Source organism: Ylistrum balloti, unplaced genomic scaffold (assembly GCF_031769215.1).
Source record: "Ylistrum balloti isolate Yb309-2 unplaced genomic scaffold, AGI_CSIRO_Ybal_v1 Utg370612, whole genome shotgun sequence".
In the NCBI taxonomy this organism is placed as follows: domain Eukaryota; kingdom Metazoa; phylum Mollusca; class Bivalvia; order Pectinida; family Pectinidae; genus Ylistrum; species Ylistrum balloti.
The window spans coordinates 1,119,679-1,137,103 of NW_026782376.1; the positions used below are offsets into that span (position 1 = coordinate 1,119,679).

Genomic DNA, 17,425 nt, shown 5'->3' on the forward strand with positions numbered 1-17,425 from the left:
GTGGAGGAAAAAAGTGGACAGGATGAAAAAAAGATCAGGAAGTATACCAGTACACCAGTACGAGAAGGTACAAAGTTTTTTCTACAGTACCGGCTGTTACATGCTTATGACTGAAACAGATCATCTGGAACTGTCATTTGCAATCATATACAGGATGATTTGATAATTGAAACAAAAAAAACATTCTCATGGATTTAATTAATCATACATCACTTCTAAATTATTTTAGCTATGATAAACACACTTGATCAGCACTATTTAGTGTTTGTTTATAGGTATAATATTTTGACTGCTGTTTACAACATAAAATGGAAATGTCACTACAGACCAAAATACATCATTTCCAGGATCTGAACAACAACAACCAAAAAAGCAGAGAAGTATGAATGACTTGTCCAGACAAGAACCTAGTGGGCTAATGGCACTGACCATGGACATGTCAGTATAATCAAAAAGGTTCCGACTATGATTTCCATTTCTGTGTATGTTGTGAAACGTACTGTTCATAGTTTTATATATAATGCAGACTTGAGACAGAATGCTGACTGCAGTGCAAGCCTTCAGCCCAAAATAATGTAAAGTTGGAAATATTGGTTGGATTTGAATTTCAATTTGTACAGTGATATTCGTTACACTTTATATTATTTCCATGTTATTAATTTCATATATAAACATGCTATTCTGTATTATTGGTTGTGAAACTCATAAACAGCTAGACTCCAGACTGTACAATATCATATGAGTCTTAGTTTTACAATAAATTTTGTTTAATTTTCACTTCATTTTAAAATTGCTTTAAAAGGTAATTAATTAATTCAACAATGATATAATTTTCTTGGTTTCATCAGTAAGTTTGACACACTTCACACATCGTTGTTGAAAAAAATTGTTATATCTTTAGCCTTAGGTCCAAAAATGTAGGTTCATATATATAGCTATTTACCAAATTTAAGTGTCTGTATTTTCACAAACTGGAGTTTTAATTTGAGACACTTTGTCATTAATTTTCACATAACCAAAATACTGCCTTGTCACTTGGAACTATTTTTAACATGCCACTACCTTCTGACATATTGTTTATCGAAATGGGTCATTTCAGGGATGGGTCTAAAACATGGACCTGTAGTTAAACAAGTCGTCACCTCACTTATTATAGTTTGTAGATTTAATTGGAAACAATGGTATAACATTTATAAAAGGTATAAACTCACATTGATGTAACAAATTCTATTTCCATTCGAAGTAGGTGATTGTACTGTTCTTGTATTTTGCACTACCTCCAATTAAGGTCCCAAAGACACTTTCATAAATAAACGAAGGCTAGCTTGCAGTTGTCTGAAAAATCTCACTCTAAAGCAGCTTTTTTATTTAGTAAAAAACAAAATATCATTAAAAATTAATAGTTGAACAAACTATTGTGATAGTAATTGACTTGAAAATATGCTATCTACCTATTGCTATTGAGAGCAATCATTACACCACTATACATTAATAAATTTATGATATGGATGTAGTCTTGATCAGCCTGTGAAAAATTCTTTTGGAAGTGAAATGCATGGAGCATCGGAGAGTGAAAGGCATGGATCATAGGTGCTTTGCACTTTACCTATAGCTAAATTTAGTGATAATGACAAAAGCTATGTCAGCATTTTTGCTTTCTTGCATTTTTTTTTACTTCCTTTTAATTCTAACTAAATATAATATGGACAGGTTGATGTGGCTTGTATATAGTGTTAAATAAAATCTCTACACTCAGCTGAAGGAGCATGCTTCTTTGGCTCAGTTGATATAGCCGGTCGATTATCATGTCAGAGACAAAGGTTCGATTCCTGGTCTGAGCACTCGACAGGAATGTGTATTTTCCCTGTTCTTTCACATTGGCGACTAATGAATCCCCTAAGTTGTGGTATTTGGAATGTCCGGTTGAGATTTTGGAAATCTCAAGAAAAACAAGGAAATAGTGTAATAGGAGCGGATTGGTGTGGCTTGTATATGGTGGTAGATACGGTCTCTGTCACTCGGCTGACAAAGTATGCTTCTTCGGCTCAGCCAGAGAATGGATTTGATTCCTGGTCAAGGCACTTCAGAAATGTGTATTTCTCTATTCTTTCACATAAACATAAAGATGATTTTACACAAATGAAATTAGCATGAATTAAAATTTCTTTACTCCTCTAAGTGCTCTGCATAAAACATCAACCAATATCTTGACGTCATCAACACAGACACAAAAAAACGTCAATGTGATGATATTTATGTGATCGATCCCTCACTGTAGCACACCAAAATTTCTTCATTTCTTGAAGAAACAACCAGTTGACCAACATCTATTGGTACTTTACTTTCTTGAAACTTTCAACCAACAGTGTCATTATGTCATGTAAGCTTCGCTCTTATTAGTCACTGCCTGACTTATAATTAGTTGATTAATTTACAAGCTGGTAAGGCTAATCCAACAGTAACAAGAAAAAAACTCATAAAATCACATTTTGACAGCAGAAATTTAGCAGACGAAAACTCCCCCGTCAACACAAAAAGACTGTAAAGAGAAAAAATGTGACAAATATCCAGCGTTACTGATCACGAACACCATGGTATTAATCGAATTAAGAACAACCTGAAAAATGAAGTCAATTTAAGAGAAAATAGTAGAGAAATCGCCTACCTTTTAACGCTAGCATATGCTCTTTCTCTCTTGAGCCTTCCATGATGTCGCATAAGTTCAGTCCGCAGAAATTCTATTTCCGGTTCAAAACACTTTGTGTGAAAGGAGAGATAAAGTTGAAATGACGATTGCATGTCTATATCTTATTATTGAAATTAATGTACACTCAATTACAAAATGTGTTGTTATTTCTACAATAATTGTCAAGCATTTACTGCTGAAGATGTAAATGTTGATGTGATGGCTTCCGGTGGTTTGCAGTCTGTCAATTTCTCCAGCTCATCACCATCCCTTCAATGCAGCGAAGATACAGACAATGTTCGTATATATCACTTGCCGTGTAGTAAAACAAGTGTCATCCATGGAATTTGTTTCAAATGATATATAGTGGTTCCTGTTTCTCACAGACTTTACGAAACTGCATCACTAAATACAGCTGACTGACATAATGATTTTGGCACGACCAATTCAATTAATTCTCAGACTCTTATATTTTCGTCTGAAAGTCAGTTACAATAGTTGAATGCAAACAATAACCCGTGCATGGGCCTATGTAATTAGTAAGGATATAACACCCTTGCATTTAACCCTGTCTAACTGATATTACTATTATTTACATATATCTTTTTAATTATATCTATCCTGCAACTGGCGCTGCCATTGTCGGAATACCCCTGCCAGATATATATTTGCTGTATTCGGCAATGATGGAAAACATCTGTATTTTAGCATAAATTTGATGAAATTACTTTAAAACTACGTTTAACAATAACTGTTTTAGTAACAAAGTTATATTTGAAAATTCATAAAATCACTGTCATATTCATTGAAATTTGGACATATTATTTTGTGGAGGGCAATTATTTTCATCAAGCAAAATCTGGCATAACATCAACATTCTGATTTCCAAAATAGTTGACAAATTCAACAACCACAGGCAGCGATAACTGGCGATAGGAAATGTTGGTGTCTCCTAAAATTGAATTAAGAATTAAATCACAGACAAAAGATTAAACTGAAAACTACTTATCTTTCATGCAAAAAAAGTCTCTCGGTCCCCCTTCCTTACAAGATGTGTAATCAATTAGGTGCTTGATCACTTCATTTGTCAATGTACAGACAACAAGTGTCTGATTGAGTGAGACTACAGATATCCAAGTGAATAGGATTTAACAGTAGTAAAAACAAGAGATGTTCCAAAGCTAGTCATCATGCATGAAAAATGCAGGTTATTTGATAATCAGATGAGTCAAACAGGTGTCATGAAAGTGTAAATATTGATTGACCCTGGGAAATTGGATGAGTTGGCAATACTTTATCTTATTAAAAAAATTTGTTAATACGGTTGTATAAACAACAGTTGTTTGATGGACATAATGATGATATAAAGGAAGAAGGATAATATTGGTTATTGGATATTTCAGATGCAATACATTGCACCGCCCCTAATTAGTTGCATTGCACCACCCTAATTAGTTCACATTTGTGTTGCTTAGTCTTTAGATACAGCTCATCTTCAATCCCTTTTACTGTCTGCACACCTGGAACATTTCCTAGCAGAAGTAAAGAAACATCATGCAAAGTAGTTTGTTTGGTCTAAAGTGGATTTCAAGAATGTTTGGTCTAGAGTGGGTTTCAAGAGAGAAAAAAAAACTGACCAATCACAGACTGATACTTTTCTTTGAATATTACAAAGAAGCAACACCCAACTTCAAAGTTATTACAATATACCATTATGCAACCTCAAGATTCGTTAGATGTATATCAGAGGATCAACTTGTCTATCCGCTAGGTGTCGTACATAAAAAATATTTGTCAAAGAAAAATTATTCGGAATCAAATATTTTACTAGCATTATTAGTATTATTCATTTCCAGACCCCTTTAGTTTGTTTCATGTTATTTCCTTTTTGTATCCCCGTGTGTTTAACTGGTTGATGGCCCTGATGACCTTTTACGTGTTGACAGGCCCTTAAGAATGTCATAATGATAATAATAATAATATCATTTCCAGACTATTTTAGAATGTAGAGTGTGTGATGAGGTGTTCCGTTTCCAAGGGGACAAAGTGCCACGTCTGCTTGTTTGTGGCCACACTGTGTGCCATCAATGTCTAACGCGGCTACCTGTCCATGGATACAACATCCTGTGCCCATTTGACCGGCAACCAACAGAGATCGGTGACTCTGGAGTGTGGGGACTGAAGAAAAACTTTGCACTACTAGAACTGTTGGAAAAACTGCAACAATCCAAACAAATTCCTCTTAGTAGAAATTTGTTTACAGAAGAATGTTTAGCAAGAGAAAAACAGGTGATTATACAAGTATATATTAAGTCTGACCATTGTAGGGATTATTCAATCACAAGAATACTAGATTGGTCCAGGTTAATTTCAGTTTAATAAAATTCATTTCAAGAAATTTTGCTGTAACAATTTGTACAGTTTGAAAATGAGGTGATATCTAGAGGAGTATATATTTCATATGGATGAAGTAATCAATAGAAAAGTGATTGATCTTTTGATTACATACTTTATTAAATGTTATTGTTCTCCTAAATGAACCCACAAAGACATCTAAAATTATCTGATACAGACCTGAAGAAGTTTCAATTTACTTAGGGCTGTAACAATATTTTAGAATTCTGTAACAAAAAATTATATAGCTTTATTTTTTTTACATTTTCTCTATCTTGTGTGTTTTGACAGCATGATATATCATGTGACGAGGATGAAACTCATATAGCAGTCCTTTACTGTACCGTGTGCAGTACACATCTGTGTGTAGAATGCTCACTGCGCACACATTCCACACGAACTCTTGCCCGCCACAAACGTGTCCCCATCTCTGAGAAGCCTAAAGAAAATCCAAAATGTGTGTACCATCCCATGCATTTAGTGGAGTTTGCCTGTTTGGAGGATGAATGTCGAAATAGTCCACTAATGTGTTATATATGTAAGGACTACGGACGCCATGTCAAACATCGGGTAAGTACAGAAAACTGCTGTTACCTGAGGTTGTTATCGGATTTGTAAAAAAAAATTTCAAACATGTTTGATAAGTCTTTTTATCAAATTTTATCAAATGTTAAGTATTTTGGTTTTGCAATAATCCTGGAAGAGTGCTGTAGGATCTTTGCGTAGTCCATCAAAATTAACCCTGGTTATTTTCTGTTTTCTCTTAATTTGACATAAAATCATTAGTCTAATTTTGATGTCAGTCTTTACTGAAAACACACGTTTGTCAACATCTTGAAATTTATTTGAGATTTTCTTGGATGTTATGCAGATTCTTTATCAAATACAAAAGACCAAAGACAACATGTTAAATTTTATGAAATTCAGTAACTGAAAATCTAAAATTATGTATAATGTAAGTAGGGGTCAGTCTCAACAAGCTTTGAATAAGTTTGCATTTCCTTACAACACAATAGTAATTTTGTTTCATTTATTTCACCGTAAAAATATTTATCATTACTCTATGTAAATTTTAATTCAGCACGCACTGCTGGAAACAGAAGCTGAGAAAGTTCGCTCCTCTATATCAAATGCAGTTCAACAGACTCGACTGTTTGGGGAAGAGGTTGCAGATACTGTCAGGAAACTGCAGACATGTATACAACATGTTGAGGGAGATTTACAACACATGGTATCAGGGGATGGATCTAGTGTGTCAAATAGGGTATGATTGACCAAGCAAATCATGAACAAAAGCGTTTTTGGGAATCTGAAATATAGAAATTAAGTTCTTAAATACAGGAAACTAAAATGAATGAGTTGCATTCAGTCAATTAAGATTTTCCGATCACAGGCTGTCATGTGCTGACTTGGTTGTGTCCATCGGCAAGACAATTCACCCCATCTGCTCAGGATGCCATATGATGGTTGTTTCACATTATGTTCAGATAGGTAGCTACCAACTATTACAAGGAAACCCAATCTTAAAATGTCTTTGACCATATTCAGGATAAAAGAACCATCAAACAGTAATTGTTTGTGGCCTTTTATTTGTTTTAGCATAATTGAAATATTGATTTTTTACCTAGGCACCAGGTACTGCTGATCTATCACGGACCAAAATAAAGCAATACTTTAGTGAACTCCGTGATAATCTAAACCGCCAGGAGGTGGCAGCACTGACAACAGTTGACACTCACATTCGGGAAAAACTCTGTATGCTGCGGCAGCAACAGGAGGATATGGCTGTTCTTTTGTCACAGATATCAGCTGTGTGTCATCAGTGTGAAGCCACATTACAGCAGGTCAGTTATCAATAGAATGTTATTTCCCTGACAGTATTATATTTTGCTATACTCACATAGTTTTGCCCATGGCTTTAATTCTTCATTAATTTTTTCCTACTCTGTAACTCTATGACGGATGGAAATTTAACTGTATTTCGGTATGTTGTTGTGTAAGGAGAAAAAACAGGTCAATTTCTTACTTTGCCGATTTTTCCATTGTTATGTCAATTCACAGCAAAATAGTATGACAATAACTATACAACCATGCCCAACTGCAGTGGAAGTTTATTAAATTAGAACCATTGAAGTCTAGGAATCTGGACACACTAGTTTTTTAATGTATTGTTGATGTTGTCTTTGTGATCCCCAGATACCTTTACCCCAAAAAAGGAAACCTTTAACAATCTATGTAGGAACTTTTATATCTGGGTGTAATGTGGCCATGGGCTTATTAAAAAATGTTTTTGATAATTTGAGATATTTGGTGATAGGATGACACTCGAGTATTACTTGCCAAATCAGAGGTGAAGACATTACTCGACACGATACAAAAACAACAACAGCAGTTCTCAGAAGTACCAGACCAGCTGCCCCTTGACCCAACCATTCCAATCACATTTACCAAGGTGAGAGAAAGCATCCTTTTTTGATTAACAGAATCCTATTGAGGAATTGTTGAAAAGTTTGAGTTCTCTGTCTTCAGAGGGGATTAGTGTTGAATTTTGTTGACTCACTTTATACCACTGATAATGCAAAGAAATTACTGTAGAATCTCTAGGTATAACTCTGACAACTTTACATGTATATTGGGTTATTCTAGATATATGCCAGGTCAGAATGTGTGTGAAGATGCTTTTCCATCACCTATGACTAACAAGCGTATTTCATTTAGACCAATTATACATAAATTATTTTCGACCCATCCATTCTAATAACATGAAATGTAACTGTACCATCAAAGGGGTCATAATACCTCATTGGAAGAAAGTTTGCCAACACATTCTCACATGAAGTTCAAAATGTGTGATTCAACATTTCCTACCCTACTGGTTTGTGTTTCTCAGGAAGTAGAGAAACAGGCCAGTCTGTGCTGTCTTTGATGCTTCCTTGGGTAAGACACTTTGCATGGCACATGACAGGCCTTCCTTTTTTGTATTTTGAGGTAGCCACCAGCTGCTTCCAACAGATTCTGTCTTAAAATGACCCTGGCTGGTCACAGGGTTGTAAACCTTGCAGTAAACCCTGCAAACATTATAAATATACAACCCTAGAAAAACTCAGCAGTGTTCTGTTACCAGAAGTGGTCTCTGAATGAAAGATGTCACTTTACAGAGGTGTTCACTTGACTGATTTGACAATAGAAGTATAATAATTTAGAGAGGTAATCTCCAGATATTTATCAAAGTGGTCAGTTATCTGAAGTGATCTCTTTATAGAGCATTGCTTGTGATTTATAGTTCAGCTAATTGGGAGAAAAATGGTCTTTTTACAGAGGTTATCTTTTACAATTTAAATGTTTCATAAACAGTTACTTCCTTCAGGATGAGGAAAAAGTAGTCTGTACACTACAACAGAAAGGATTGCTCAACACAATATCTTAAGCCCATTGGATTATACAGGCAGTTTAGTCAAATCTGCCTTAAAGATCACATTTATGTAAAAGCCACCTGTTAATAAAAGCCTTTTGTAGGTTCTAAATGCTATACAATATTCAACTTAGTTGTCTGTAAAAAGACCACCTGTCTATAAAGACCACTTTTTTCTGATTGAGTGGCCTTTATAAGGTTAGTTTGTACTTCTGGAATAATCCTGGCAGGCAGATTTATACATAATGAACTTTACAAATACAGAAAAATAGTGGTGTGGTTTGAAGTGATGATGCACTACTGTATAAGAATTTATGAATACAACAGCTATATTTTCCGAAGAACAAAAAATAAGGTAATGTGTTGTTTCACCAACAGGATAATCGAGTCCATATTGGTCCTAAGATTGAAATGCGGGTCGTCATTCTAGGCTTAGATGGAGCCGGAAAGACTAGTATATTATTTAAACTGAAGCAGAATGAGTTTATACAAACCATTCCGACTATTGGTAAGAGCATTGTGTTTGAAGATAGTGATTGTCTCAAACCATATCAATATATTCATTAGGAAGACAACATGTCAAGAAGAAGCCATATGAAGCATTTTGTCCCTTTTTTTATTTTTTAAAATTATATCTTCCTTAAAAGTCTCTGAAATACTAATGTGATAGTTGACAATATCGTTTCCAACCACAAAATAGCATAACAACTGTGAAAATATTAATCTGCTGGTGCATAGCCATATTGATTAATTCTATGCCAATTATGTCAATAATTTGAACATATTTCACTGATGCAGGTTTTAATGTGGAAACTGTTGAATACAAGAATGTCAAGTTTACTATCTGGGATGTTGGTGGACAACACAAGATCAGACCACTGTGGAGACACTACTATTTCAATACCCAAGGTAAAAAGCACAACAACAATAGGCTCTTATTAATCTTGATACATACATAAAAAACATCTGTAACAGTAGACCTTCATCAATCTAGATACCTAGGTGAAAATCCCTACAGCTGTAGTCTCTAGCTCATCTAGATACCCAAGACCTTTATATATCTGGATACCCAAGTAAACCCCTACAGTTCTAGACCCTCATATATCTGGATACCCAAGGTAAAACCTCTACAGCTGTAGACCCTCATATATCAGGATACCCAAGGTAAAACTCCCCTACAGCTGTAGACCCTCGTAAATCTTCATACCTACAGTAAAAACCCCTAAAGCTGTAGAACCTCATATATCTGAATGCCCAAAATAAAACCTCTACAGCTATAGACCCTCATATATCAGGATACCCAAAGTAAAACCTCTACAGCTGTAGACCCTCAAATATCTGGATCTAAGGTAAAACCTCTACAGCTGTAGACCCTCATATATCTGGATACCCAAAGTAAAACCTCTACAGCTGTAGACCCTCAAATATCTGGATCTAAGGTAAAACCTCTACAGCTGTAGACCCTCATATATCTGGATACCAAAGGTAAAACCTCTACAGCTGTAGACCCTCACAAATCTGGATACCCAAGATAAAACCTTTACAGCTGTAGACCCTCATATATCTGGATACCCAAAATATAACCTCTACAGTTGTAGACCCTCATATATCAGGATACCCAAAATAAAACCTCTACAGCTGTAAACCCTCATATACCTGGATACCCAAGGTAACACCTCTACAGCTATAGACCCTCACAAATCTGGATACCCAAGGTAAAACCTCTACAGCTGTAGACCCTCATATATCAGGATATCCAAGGTAAAACCTCTACAGCTGTAGACCCTCGTAAATCATCATACCTAAATAAAAACCCCTAAAGCTGTAGACCCTCATATATCTGGATACCCAAAGTAAAACCTCTACAGCTGTAGACCCTCATATATCTGGATACCCAAGGTAAAACCCCTACAGCTGTAGACCCTCATATATCTGGATACCCAAGGTAAAACCTCTACAGCTATAGACCCTCACAAATCTGGATACCCAAGATAAAACCTCTACAGCTGTAGACCCTCACAAATCTGGATACCCAAGATAAAACCTTTACAGCTGTAGACCCTCATATATCTGGATACCCAAGGTAAAACTCCTACAGTTGTAGACCCTCATATACCTGGGTACCCAAAATAAAACTCCTACAGCTGTAGACCCTCATATATCAGGATACCCAAGGTAAAACCTCTACAGCTGTAGACCCTCATATATCAGGATACCCAAAGTAAAATCTCTACAGCTATAGACCCTCATATACCTGGATGCCCCAAGTAAAACCTCTACAGGTGTAGACCCTCATATATCAGGATATCCAAGATAAAACCTCTACAGCTGTAGACCCTCATATATCTGGATACCCAAGGTGTTAACCACTAAAGCTGTAAATTCTTGTAAATCTGGATACCCATGATAAATCACTGCCAGTAGAACTTCCTGTCACCACTAATCTAGATGCCCCAGTATTCTGCCTACATTTTTTGGGAACATATTGGCCTGTCCTATCTAAAATTAAGACTATAAGACTCTTTTCTATATGGGTATGTTGGATAGGGATATTCCACCCGAGGGGTCACAAAATATGGTAAAACCCGAGGCTTGCCGAGGGTTTTTACCACATTTTGTGATCCCGAGGGTGGAATATCCCTATCCTACAAACCCATATAGAAAAGAGTTTTTTTCTCTCATTTTTAATCTCATATTATCAAATATTTGCACTCACCTCGCGGTAGCCAGCACTGGATGCCGCCATTTTTCAGAATTCTATTTTTTCCCCTTGGGTTATATACATAAAAAATTACTGAAATAGATTCTCCATCCCCAAATTTTGCAAACTATGTTTGCGGTCGTAAACATAATATGGACGCATACGCGTTCAAATATAGTGCCTTAAAACACGCAATAAAACAACATTTTTCTTTTTGATATTTACTATTGTTCAATGCATAATATACCATAAACACATTTAACATCTTTGAACATGTTGTTCAAGTTATTAATACTACTTTACTGTCAATAGTAATCTTACAAATCTTACACATTTATGAATGGAATTCTTGGTTTGCTTGTGAGATGACGTCACTTACGTCACACATTTCGCGCCATACCGACAGGAGGAAAGTTAGTCACTGTCACTTTCAATCACACGTGGACGACGGTGGAAAGGCTGAGTCCCAGGGTTGGTGATGTTGATATTTATAGAACAATTTTGTAAATACGACCCTGCAAACAACGACTCCAATCGACTATGCGTGTTTGTGGATGAAGCGGTTGACGAGGACATAGTCGATGAGTGCGAGGGAAAAAACTATGAATTACTCCGCGCGCGAGGCTTTATTACACAGGCGCCTGTGTAATAAACGTCTATCATGACCATGTTTATTACCCTGGACAGGCCTATCTGACACAGGTGGAAATGAGAGAAAGGTTTATATTGTACAATATAGCGGTAATTATATGCACTTTATCATGCCTCTAGAATAGAAAAAATAGAAATATTCGTCTGTCCATAAATTTGCATGTCAGAAACTTTTAAACAACATTGAAACTCATTATATATTACTAGGAGTAAAAAGGTATCAAACATCAATTATATGCATACATCTGTGATTCTGTGATATAACCTTTTATATCATGTAATTTTTATGGTCTCTCCTGCTGTTATTTTGTGATATATACTTTGATAATGTGTGATTTGTATGGTCTCCCCAGCTGTGATATTTGTGGTGGACGGAAGTAACAAAGGGAGATTATCCGAGTCCTATAATGAATTAGCCAAGCTGGTGCAGGAAAAAGAACTAAGGGAGGCTTCACTATTAATCCTAGCTAATAGACAGGTAGGTCATGCACCCACCAATCAGCATAAGGGTTATATTTGTATACACCATTCAGGTTTATTCAGTTAAATTTACATCCACTAAATCAGAGTCAGTGTTACATTTGCATCAACCTATCACAATCAGGATTACATTTTACATCTCTCTATCATCATCAAGATTGTATTTTTGTCGACCAATTTCTGTTCCGAATTGATATTAATGTATTATACTACTCAGTTAATTTGTAGCTAAATAATTGATTACATATTGCAGAGTCAGCTATTTGGGTTTTTTTTGTACACTCTACTCATTACAGCCAATACAACGGCAGTCTGCATTTGTTATTTCAATTGTTGACATCATTGGTCTTGATTATTCTTACTGAATCTATCAGGAAAGCTGTTGTTAAAGAAAAATACTAATGTGTCCACTGTTTCTTTTCACATTTGTTTCTTCTCTGGACTCAAGTATACTATTAAGTTTAACATATTTACAAATATTTACTATTTCTTCACTTATTCAGATATCCTTAACATGTTTGTCTAACCCACTAAAAGTGATTGATATTTGAAGTACATAGCTTTTGTTGATGTTGATAATATTACTGTAGCTATATTGATCTTTTTTTATATGGTACAGGATATACAACCCAGCGTCTCCATTGAGGAGATCACAGAGACATTTAGTCTCTTCAAGCTCTGCTGTAACCGTAGTTGGCACATCCAGGCGTGTGATGCCAAGACTGGAAACGGACTCCATGATGGCCTTGAGTGGTTATCACGGCAAATGGTGGCTGCTGGTGCTCCAGAACTAGTTTGATGCTTCCCTATAAGCCATAGACTATAAAATGGCTTTCACAACTGGCTGTGAGTTTGTGTTAAGTGAAGGAACTAACAACTGAGAGTGGTACTCTATACCGGGATATTTTCGCCCAAGGTCTTTTTCACTTTAGTACCATTATACATGAATTCACCTCATGCTTTATCACTCGCTGAGGATTATACAAAAGGACAAAAAGAGCAAATATTAAATGGGGTCAAAAATTTCTCGGTACACAGTATTTTGCATTAGTCATCACATTGTGTACTGGTTTAGTGTATGAAAAGGGTGCGTTAGTTTTAAGTGGGTAATGAAACAGCCAACAAAATGGTTTATATGTATCTAGCCCCACAAAACTTCTGATCAGGAAGAGTATTTTTATTTCCTCTAGATGGTTCTCAAGAATTTGGTCTTTTATATCCCAATTTTAATAAATTCAATAATAGAATGATCCACTTGTCTCAGCAGGGCTTTTCACTGAAATATAGCGTTTAAAATAAAAATCAAGAATTCTTTCTGAAGTTAAGTTTTCTAATCTTGGGGCATAGGTAATTTTTTTATAACTTTGCAGAAGTGTATTTAAAAAGGTTGCTTTGTGTATTTATTTTCTGCTTCAAGAAACTCTTTTTCTTTGTACTTTCCATAAATACAAGTGCTTACATTTTTCACTGAATTTTTCATAAATACAATTTTGAATAATCGCTTATATATGTTTTTGTCATTGCATTTATTGAAGTGATCTAAAAGGAATTGGTGGAAAGTCATTTGAAAGATCTGAATTCTGTGAAAATTTATGAAATATCTATATATATCATCAATGAATTGATAATCACATTGATTCAAACAAAATTTAGTATCTGCCTTGAAACCAATGTGAGATGTTAAAACATCACGCAAAAATCAGTTTAAATATGTATTTAAATAATTTCATTGATAATTAATATATTAGTATTGATCATACGTTTGACAATACAGCATTACCGGTCACAAATTTGAAATGAAAATGAATTCCTTTATACAGAGTAGCTCCCCTTGTATCATATTTGTTGTGATAGAAGAGAATATCCAGTTCTCAGTTTGTTTTTTTTTTTTATTACTTGGAGTTATAACAGGTGTTAGTATCATTATTTTGTCATCATGAGTGCAATATCACAGTTGACTTCTTTAATCGAAAAATTTATTTTTAATGGAATACATCATACTGATATGGAGAGTAACAGACAAGTTTTGAATGTAACATATCACATCATAAAACATTTAAACTGATTTTGAATTAATTTTTCAGATAAATTCTTTTCCATATGTATGAGTGCAAGCTTTCTTACAACTTTTATTTTCTGTATGAAAACATTGTTATATGTTTTTTTTTCCATCTAGGAAACCTAACCATCTCCGCCCTCATAAAATATATTATATGATCAATGACAGTACGGACAAGTGAATCGTCAAATTTTCGAGGCAATCTGCCCCTGTGTCGAGACAAAATATTACCTAAATTACATCACATACATAGATCATAAAACAAATACAAGGCTATAAAGTAAAAATCTGAGAGTGGTAGTGCAAATTCAGGTGTGTCAATAATCCCTTTGGCCAGTGGACACCAAAGGCCCTTTACAAGGGATAAAAAAAACATCCCTTTTGTTGTTGTTTTATGGAAGATGGTTTTGCGCTAGAGGCACTGAGCGTATATGTGATCGCAACGAAAACAACTGCATGTCACACTCCAGGAAAGTAGTCTACCAGTGCAACTCTGTCACACTCTGAATAAGTAATTGTTTGATTAAAAATAAGAAAATTTATCATAAAAAAAGTTAATGAATATGTGTGTAGTAAAAATTAAATAGTAAAAAGTATTTTCATAAAAGTCACCACATAAATTTTTTTTTAATAATATTTTGAATATGGTCAAATAGGTCCCAGACTCGTCAACTTAGCAACTGAAAACTCACCCCATAAAATTAGAAGTTCTACATCCAAACTGTAGTTAATAATCAGCACCAATTCTAAACAGGAAGGAAAGCATTTTTATGAGGGTTTTGGTTTTCCTAGCTGTGATACTTATATACACATATTTATAGTATTAATTTATTCCTTATACATGTATATGCTATCATTTATTGTTAAAGAAAATGATCTCTCAAGCTGAAATAACTAATTATTGTCATAATTAAATAATGCAAATCTCCAGTGACATGTTTCATCAAAGACAAACCATTCACAAGCTTTAGTTTTGTTTTTTTTTTTTTTTGGGGGGGGGGGGGGTCAAATATTGCTCACAAATGTGAAAATATACCAGCTATCTTTTATCTAAATTTCAGCTTTTTTCATCTGGAATTTAGTTTAATTTTGATTTCATCAAATTTCAATTCCAATGTTTAATTACCCCAGAAACCAACAAAAGTCAGTATCAAATTTGAGTTTTGGATTACTTTGGTCCCCTGTGAGGTGAAAAACAAGAAATTGTTTAATCTGACAATCAGAAAGAACTTGTTCAAAAATGATCAAATTGACTTGAAATTCCATATGTAACGTAGATTTACATATTTTTGCAAGTAATTCAAGACATCTTGTTATGTGCATTTTTGCTGCTAAAAGCTTCATTCAATCGATATTTGTTTAGCTATTCTGGAGATTTCTAGGTCACTAAATCTTACTGTGGGTCATTAAGTCTTACTGCGAAACATTCTCTGTTTTAGTTATATAGCTGTATATTGTGCCTTTTATATAAAACTGACATTATTAGGGGCAAATCCATCTATTTGGGAGGGGGATTCTCAATAATTATCACTAGTTTTGTTAAAATGATGTTTTCTGGTTTGCCAGAAAAAAAATTATAATGCTTTCATAACACTGTATGATTAATCATTCAATTCAGCATGCAAAAAAAACATTGCCAAGTAAAGTCACTGACCAAGAAAACAAATTGAATTGACTTCTTTTAACTTCATAGCATCAAAATACAATTGTTCAAAATCAAAAAGCTGAATACAGTACTAAGAAATTTAGAAAGGATAATATTTATATGTTTAAAATTATCACTTAAAACTTAACACATTTCATGTGTAAAAAGTAGAAAATCTCTCATTTGAAAATTTACTGTGAAGTTATGTAATGGTTATTGTTGAGGAGAAAGAGATCCAGTTATATTCAGGAGATGAAAACTGACTGTTGATGATTGTTAAATATAGAAATTATAAAGTACTGGAAACCAACTTTCTTTCACGGCTACTTACTTTTGTGATTTTTCTTATTACAGCAAGTTAACGGCAATTTATTTTCAGGAAACAGAACGTACATTTGGAAATGTATACTAAATGTGTGTAATTCATGATAAAAATGGATTCAAAATTAACAGCACATATTGTAAATTGTTTTAAATATTTCATAAAAATTCCCTGCGAAAATCTTTGTTAATCACCTCCGAACATCTTATGTTATGGTGATAAACTTCATGGCTTTGTTGCAATTGTGAAATGTGTACAGTAAATTGCACAGGAAAGAAAATTGGTTAACAGTAATTAGTAGTTGTTGTGTAACTGTTATGTTTAACTTAATTGTTATAATAAAATGTTACAGAAAGAAAGTGTTGTGTTACTGATATCTAAGTTTATTTATGAAAACATCACCAAATCAGATTTTTTTTTCAATTTTCGCTTGACATTTAAAGTCATGACCTGCCTCTAACCGAAGGATTTCCAATTAAACATTCAGCACCTTGTTTCTTTTTGCCATCCCTACTGTCCTGTTGCTACGGCAATGCTGCAAACAGTATACAACCTCATAAAATGGCACGGGATATATCATAATATATTCAAAAATAAAAAAAAAATCGATTTTCATAAAATCTTAATAACCAGGTTTTGAATATTTGAAAATGTCTACCAAGAAGTGTCAAGAATGGATTTTGGGAAGGTTTGTACTTTAATGATATAACCCATTCTGATCATCAGGGCTGTTTCAGTAAAACGTCAATCCTGCTCAAGTATTTCAGGGTTTAATGATAGCGTATCATCCATATAATGGGCACCATCCTTAGCATTTAAAAGATAAATTGTTTAGGAGCAATAGGCTGGACACCATAGCAAGGATAGAAGTGATTTAATGTTGAGTCCGTCATCATGTAGATGTTTTACTGAAACTGTCCTTATTATGTATTGTAGCATTATTTTAGTAAATGTTGATCTGGATGCAAAACTGCAGATATTTCACAGAAAACAAACAATTTTTACTTAATAACATGTTGTTTTAATAAACACAAGTAAATTTTTCATATGAAGACAATCAAATATGGTATGAAGA

At 34.3% G+C, this 17,425-nt stretch overlaps 1 protein-coding gene across 1 annotated transcript; it reads left to right on the forward strand.

The window, feature by feature from the left end:
* Positions 1-2,905: 2,905 nt before the first annotated feature.
* LOC132556991 (E3 ubiquitin-protein ligase TRIM23-like) lies at positions 2,906-13,819 on the forward strand. Its single transcript, XM_060221456.1, has 10 exons — positions 2,906-2,983; positions 4,679-4,975; positions 5,372-5,650; positions 6,162-6,344; positions 6,709-6,924; positions 7,398-7,532; positions 8,871-9,000; positions 9,291-9,401; positions 12,198-12,322; positions 12,944-13,819. Exons 1-10 carry the CDS (start codon positions 2,906-2,908, stop codon positions 13,121-13,123), a joined length of 1,734 nt encoding a protein of 577 aa, XP_060077439.1. The 3' UTR covers positions 13,124-13,819.
* Positions 13,820-17,425: the final 3,606 nt, after the last annotated feature.

What these genes read in the sequence shown, in the direction of transcription:
- LOC132556991 (XM_060221456.1), top strand. Translation starts at nt 2,906, where the DNA reads ATGGCTTCCGGTGGTTTGCAGTCTGTCAATTTCTCCAGCTCATCACCA. An exon ending in GCAGCGAAGATACAGACAAT is followed by an intron (nt 2,984 to 4,678) that starts GTTCGTATATAT and finishes TATCATTTCCAG; the next exon opens with ACTATTTTAGAATGTAGAGT. An exon ending in GTGAAGCCACATTACAGCAG is followed by an intron (nt 6,925 to 7,397) that starts GTCAGTTATCAA and finishes ATTTGGTGATAG; the next exon opens with GATGACACTCGAGTATTACT.